Here is a 7,501-nt window from a genome sequence, read left to right on the forward strand (position 1 = left end):
TTTGATGATTAAAAAAAGATGAAATGCTCTAAAGGCCTAAGGCAATTTAGGGGAAAGTATATAGCTGAACTCTGGGCAAACAGTCAAATACAAAGTTGCAATATAAATGTATAAAGTTTCATATGTTGCACGATAAACCTTGGTATTCACACCTCTGCCACCTTGCTAGGTAGGTGATTTGCTAGTTAGGTATTTGGTTCATCTTTGGAACTTCCAGTACCCCCTCTGTGTCCAGCCAGTTCATAGCCCTTATGTGGTTCACTTTAACTACGTAGAAGGACAGAAAATGTCCAGAAGGGAGATCCAGTCAAATATTGTATTCCAGTGCTTAAAGTCCATGCATAGTTCATGCTGAGAACGGCACATTTGCATTACTCTCAGATGAGGTAATTTGGGTATTTGACAGGCATCTGTTTTTTCATTCATAAGAACATCTCAAAGTCGGTTTTAATACAACAATAAGCCAGTGGTTGTAGGATTAATGTAGAATTGCAGTAGATAGCCCATATATTTGTAAATCCAAATGCAGGATGAGAGTCTAGGTTAAAATAATCATAAAGAAAAAAAAATAAAACTTATTTATTTGCACCCACAGTCATCTACAACCATGTCCTCGTAATGTCTCAGCACAACATTGTCATTGTTATCATAATATAGCATAGAGATGGGTGATAGCTTAGTTGGAGCACAACAAGGGAGTGGTGTGACATCTGGCTCTATAGAGTGCACCAATGTCTGTAGCACAGCATGGTTGGTACCCTTAAGCATCTCTGTCAGTGGGTAAGGGCACTCTCCATGACAGTAGTTGGCCATGTAGCCTCGTGGAGCAATAACCCAGTTTTGCCAGCCGACATCCTTGAAGTCAATGTAGAGACGCCTCTTTTTGCATAGGTTACTGGGAGTTGGCAATGAAGACTCTGCATTTCTTTTGGGTCTTGAAGCCTTGCAGCTAGTAGGGTCAAGTGATACTGTGACCAGAGAGATGTGGACAAAGGAATGGATTTGCTCACACAGTTGGGAGAATTTGTTAACTGTTGTTTCTTCATCATCTGCAAATATTTCCATAACTAGACCCATGTTGTTTTCAAAGGCGGTCCAGTCCTGTGCCATCTTTGTCAGATTGAAATTAAGAGACTTGTGAAGTAGACGAAAGGACTGTGCAAAGAGAAGCTTCCTACTTGTATGGTGGTCTCGCATTCCCTTTAAAGACATATGAAGTGGATGGTACAACCGAAGCTGGAATTCACGTCCATGATATGTGTTGTGCTTGAATTTGATCTCAAGTTGGCCAAAGGTCACCTGTTCCCTTTTCTCAATCACAGAAAGGTCAAAGAAGAGATGTTTCTTGAAGCATAAGGATTTATGTGATACCTCATTGGAGACAAAAGGTCCTGTGGAAGAGTAATGGATAAATATTCATGTAAATTATTTTAAACAAGATTGTAGCTAATTTTTGGATAGAATAGATAATGGTTAAAGCTGGGCATACATTATACAAGTTTCTTATTCAGTTTCCTTTAGATTTACCTTCTAATATGTAGTGCAACAGCCTGCCTGATTGCATACAAATTGAAAGTGTTTAGCTTTGACTTCATATTATATAGTTTTTCTAAATCTACAGGAAAATGATACAAGACAATTTTATAGTGTATTGTCAGCCTAAGACTTCAAATTAAATGTTTTCCTTCTATTGTCTATAGGGAGATTTACCTTCACTTCCTCTATCAGGGAAATACCGTATTTTTCGGACTATAAGGCGCACGTAAAAGCCTAAATTTTCTCATAAAATCGACCGTGCGCCTTATAATCCGGTGCGCCTTATATATGACCTTCGTGGAAAAAGCCACCCGGTCTCTTACCGTAAACTGACGTACCGTAAACCTCTCTTAGGTTGTTCTACTGCGTGACTGATAGCGATGAGATGAATGCGCACACCTCCTGACTAAGATGGCCGTAATGCCCAATCCAAGCAGTGCAGCTTCGTGAGCATTACGGCCATCTTAGTCAGGAGGTGTGCGCATTCATTCGTTCATTTTCTACGGTATACCCGCTGCCCCAAAAATGGCTCCTGTTAAGAGACATGCTTACGAAGCGGATTTCAAACTGAAGGCTATCAGTCATGCAGTAGAGCATGGAAATAGAGTAGCTGCGAGAGAATTCAACATTAATGAATCAATGGTACGAAAGTGGAGGAAGCAAGAAGATGCCCTGCGCCAGGTAAAGAAGACCAAACTGAGTTTCCGAGGAAACAAAGCAAGATGGCCACGGTTGGAGGACAAAATTGAACAGTGGGTTATTGAACAGAGAACCGCAGGTAGAAGCGTCTCTACTGTCTCTATTCGACTCAAAGCAACAGCGATCGCACGCGACATGGAGATCAACGACTTTCGAGGAGGTCCCTCTTGGTGCTTCCGTTTCATGAAAAGGCGGAATCTCTCTATCCGCACAAGAACCACTATGTCACAGCAACTGCCAAAGGATTACGAAGAAAAGATGGCCATTTTCCATACCTACTGCAAGAACAAGATCAATGAACAGAAAATCCGACCAGAGCACATCACCAACATGGACGAGGTCCCCCTTACCTTTGATATCCCTGTAAACCGTACTGTCGAGAGAACAGGGACCAGTACGGTATCTATACGCACTACAGGAAACGAAAAGTCATCCTTCACTGTAGTTCTCGGTTGCCAGGCTAATGGCCAGAAACTACCACCCATGGTAATTTTCAAGAGGAAGACTCTGCCAAAAGAAAAGTTTCCGGTTGGCATCATCATCAAGGCTAACCCGAAGGGCTGGATGGACGAGGAGAAGATGAGTGAGTGGCTGAGAGAGGTTTACGTCAAGAGACCGGGCGGCTTTTTCCACGAATCTCCATCCCTATTGGTCTGTGACTCCATGCGCGCCCATCTGACAGATACTGTCAAAGCCCAAGTGAAGAAAACTAATTCGGTGCTTGCCATCATTCCAGGTGGATTAACCAAAGAACTGCAGCCACTAGATATAGGTGTCAACAGGTCGTTTAAAGTTAAACTGCGAGCTGCGTGGGAGCATTGGATGACAGAAGGCGAACACACATTCACCAACACAGGGAGGCAACGCCGGGCGAGTTACGCCACTATCTGCCAGTGGATCGTGGATGCCTGGGCGAAGGTATCAGTCACCAGTGTAATCCGAGCTTTCAAGAAGTCCGGAATTATCACTGAACAGCTAAGTACCGGTACCGATGACAGCAACGAGCCTGACTCGGATACTGATGAGAATGATGAGAGGGATACGGGCGTGCTTGATGCCGAAATCGCCCAATTGTTAAACTCAGACACTGAAGATGAAGAATTTGATGGATTTGCGGGAGAAGAATAAAGTGAAAAAGTGAGTGTCTGGTTTTGTACGGTATTCACCGGTAACTGAACAGTGTTAATAGTTATTGAAGAATAAAGTGAAAAAATAATTGTCTGGTTTTGTATTTAATTGAACAGTGTTAAGAGTTATTGTTATAGACCATTTTATGGTTATTGCTAAAGAGTTGAATAAAATTTGACTTACAGTACCGCATCCGAGTTGTGTTTCATTAAATGCGCCTTATAATCCAGTGCGCCTTATAGTCCGATGCGCCTTATATATGGAAATATCCATTATATTAGCCGGTCGTTGCTAGTGCGCCTTATAATCCGGTGCGCCTTATCGTCCGAAAAATACGGTAACAGAAAATGGGAAGGGATCTCTCCAAAGTCAGGGTAATTCTCCCTTTAGGTCTCATTCAAAGGGGCATACTGATCTGTACACCCATGCAAAGGGGCCATCTTCCCCTGCATGGGATACACAAGTCACAAGAGTCTGGTGCACGAACCTGCACACGCATCCCAGAGTGTACATCCGTGCATTGGACATGGATTCTGGGATGTGCTTGGAGATTTATAGATATTCATAGTCAAGCATGAATAGGACATTGTAGAATCAACTTTTGCCCCTGTTTTTCTCCGTCACATGCAGGCTTGGATTGCCAGCGTGTGCTGGAGAGTATACAGTATCTCACAAAGTGAGCACACCCCTCACATATTTGTAAATATTTTATTATATCTTTTCCTGTGACGACACTGAAGAAATTACACTTTGTTACAATGTAGTGAGTGTACAGCTTGTATAACAGTGTAAATGTGCTGTGCTCTCAAAATTACTCGACACATTGGCTATTTTTTATCTCTGATAGCTGTATAAATGTCACTGGTCCCAAAAAAGTGTCAAAAGTGTGTCCACCGCAATGTCACAGTCCCACAAAAAATCGCAGATTGCTGCCAGTACTAGTAAAAAATAAGTAAGTTATAAAAATGACATAAATCTATCCCCTATTTTGTAGACGCTATAACTTTTGCGCAAACCAATCAATATACGCTTATTGCTTTTTTTTTTTTTAACCAAAAATATGTAGAAGAATGCATATTGGCCTAAACTGATGGTGAAATTTGTTTTTTTTTTTTTTTCATTTTTTTATTTATTTTAGCAAAAAACCACAGAGGTGATCAAATACTACCAAAACAAAAGAAAGCTCTATTTGTAGGAAAAAAAATTGTTTGGGTACAGCCTCGCACGACCGCGCAATTTCAGTTAAAGTGACGCAGTGCCGTTTTGCAAAAAATGGCCTGGTTATTAAGGGGGCAAATCCTTCCCATCCTTAACTGGTTAAACACATTATGTTTACCGAGGATCACGTGTACATAATTCTATAAGAAAATTTTGCACTTTGGTAATTATTATTACACTCACAATTGCAGCTTAGGCCATAAAACATTTATGAAAATATTGAGCTGTAAAATGATGTAAGGAAGTGTAGATTTCTTAAACATTTTAACAGCTTAGCTCTTAAATTCAATTTATATCATTAAATGGTCTCAGGGCCACAAGGAGGATTTGGGCCACATGGACTTAAAAACATGAGTTTGACATGCCTTAAGACTGGGTTCACACTATTGCGAATTGGATGTGGTTTCTCCGCATTCAATTTGCATAGCAGGAGATTGTGACCGGCTCTCTATGGAGCCGGTTTACACATCTCCACAGCGGCTCCGGTGCGGATTTCACAGGAGCATTGTGTGTCTTTTGGTCCATTTCAGGTCTGGATTCAGCCAACAATTCGGTCTGAAATCGGACCTGAAACGATGAATGGAGACACACCGGACTCCTGTTGTGAACCCAACCTTAATGAATAACAGAGAGGTGTTAGACAGCTGACACAACTTTTCTCAGGGAAATCAGCAGCAATCAAAAATTGTTTTTTCAGCTGCTATTGCCCTTGATAAAGGGAAACCTTTTTCTGTGAGTTCTGTGATGTAACTTTAAGTTTATGGTCACAGAGCATCTGCATGGTGATAGATAAGGGGTGACAATTAGATCTGAGTTTATGATTCACAAACTTTTTTACAAGGGCATAAACACAAACCAACCATAAACACAAACCATCTCCAAGCACATCCCAGAATCCATGTCCAATGCACGGATATACACTCTGGGATGCACGTGCAGGTCCGTGCACCAGACTCTTTCAATCTGAAAAAGCTGTGCGTACTTTGTTTATTCTCTACAGGCCTTACGGCAGGGAAACAATCCACGGGGAAGGAAAGAACAATCACTTAATTTTACCCCAAGTACATTCTGCCAAATAGAATGAAAGTCATGAGTACACTAAACTAAACTGTCATTGCTAACCTACTTTTGAAAATGCTAGTTGCCTGGCTGGTTTCAATGCAGTGGCCTCAATAAGCTGGTAGACAGGGAATGTCAGTTAGAATTCATAATCAGCATGCTTGTTTTGAGTTAGTGGGGTTGATGTACTAAAGGCAAAAAGGTTATTTCCCTTGGACATGATTGGGTATTCTTTGCCAACTGGCATTTAACCACATTCCCCACGCTCTGGGTAATATTTCCATTGTAAAATGGAACATCCCGTGCAAACAATCCAAAATTTGCCTTTACTACATTTACCCCTGTGACTTAGAAAGTAAAAAAAAAAAAGATCTGGAAAGTCCTCATGCCTATTTACCAAAGTTTTCCAGACATTAAGCTTGCTATGCTAAAATAAAAAAGTTATGGAGCTGGATTCAGGTGAATTAAAATGTGGATAAGCAAGGATCTTAGGATCGATGTTAGTAAAACTACAGTTCAAACAGCAAATATGTAGGGAAATCTCAAAACACTTGTGCTACACCAAAAACTAGTTAGAAATACTTTACTTTTACTTTTTACTTTACGTTAGAAATACAATAATTACTGACAATTATGAATGTCATTGTGGAACATACCTAAAATTACATAAATAGAAGGAGTAATATGGCTATCCTGTGATTGAAAATGGAAAGAAAAAAGTGTGTGTGTATAATATATATATATATATATATATATATATATATATATATATATATATATATACACACACAAAATGAATTATACATAATATATCACATGGACAGCATTAAGCCATTTTGTTTACCAACCTTGATCTCTGTAGGATCTCACAATGTTCCCTGGAACTTGAAAGCCCTCCATCCTACAGGGATTCTCTGCATTTATTCCTTTCTCAAAAATTTTCCAAAGTGATTTTGGTACGGGTCCAGGAGAGACTGGTTGTGGTCTTCCATTTAATCCCAAGGCTTTGAGAAGCATCCTCTCCTGAAAAGGTAGCTCAGTGCAGTCAGCCAGCAAAATGAGGGCTAGAAGAAAAGAGATGAATAGCACAGGGACATCCATGGCTCTGCTTCTTTGTCATCTGCCTTACTGCTCCTGTTGCCCTTTCTTAAGTAGTAGCTCAAGCATCCAAAGTGTGACATTTGTCAGCTTTTTGGAGTCGGGAGGGAGGCGTTAAAAAGTCATTATCCTACCTCCTGCTTTTTGAATGTAAACAATCACATTCCAAAGTTTAGCTTACCAATTTTTAGTTAACACTAATACATTTTATATGCCTTTAAGACGTGTCTACATTTTGTATCTAATTTCCATACCATCTTTCTCACAATCATCATTCAAGGACAATAGAATTACAAGAGTCTCTGGACTAGGCTTTTGAAATAGTTATGCAGATGCATAAAGTGTGGATTCAGGCACAAACTGAGCACTTTAACACTTATATCAGGCGTCTTGTTCTTAAAGCCTGGCACACACAGGAAGTTTTTTTCATTCAACTCAGCAGGCTGAACAAAAAAAAACCTGAAGAACTATGCAACTATGCAATGTTAGAATAGCGATCTCCACGACTGTGTTATCGTGTTCTGACAGGAGGACTACCCCCCAATGCAAGAACACACTGGTCAATCACCAGATTGGTTACTGAACAGGTATCTGATTTTTCAGAATGCTTGCTCCACAGAAGCTGGTCATGAGACCAACTTCTGTTCGGACGAGGAGCTGTACACACAGGCCAAAAGACATCCGGTAACTGCCAAACTGACCGTCTTTGGATGATATTCAGCCCATGTGTACCTAACATAAGCAAGTCCTGGTTGACTGTTTG

At 40.5% G+C, this 7,501-nt stretch overlaps 1 protein-coding gene across 1 annotated transcript; it reads right to left on the reverse strand.

The window, feature by feature from the left end:
• Positions 1 to 563: 563 nt before the first annotated feature.
• Positions 564 to 6,741, reverse strand: LOC143976031 (derriere protein-like). The gene is made up of 2 exons (XM_077478534.1): positions 6,489 to 6,741; positions 564 to 1,391 (listed from the first exon to the last, which is right to left on the reverse strand). Exons 1-2 carry the CDS (start codon positions 6,739 to 6,741, stop codon positions 580 to 582), a joined length of 1,065 nt encoding a protein of 354 aa, XP_077334660.1. The 3' UTR covers positions 564 to 579.
• Between the last annotated feature and the right edge of the window lie 760 nt (positions 6,742 to 7,501).

Source organism: Lithobates pipiens, unplaced genomic scaffold (assembly GCF_037356315.1).
Source record: "Lithobates pipiens isolate NorthernLeopardFrog02 unplaced genomic scaffold, aLitPip1_a1.2 Scaffold_13, whole genome shotgun sequence".
Lineage (NCBI taxonomy): Eukaryota > Metazoa > Chordata > Amphibia > Anura > Ranidae > Lithobates > Lithobates pipiens.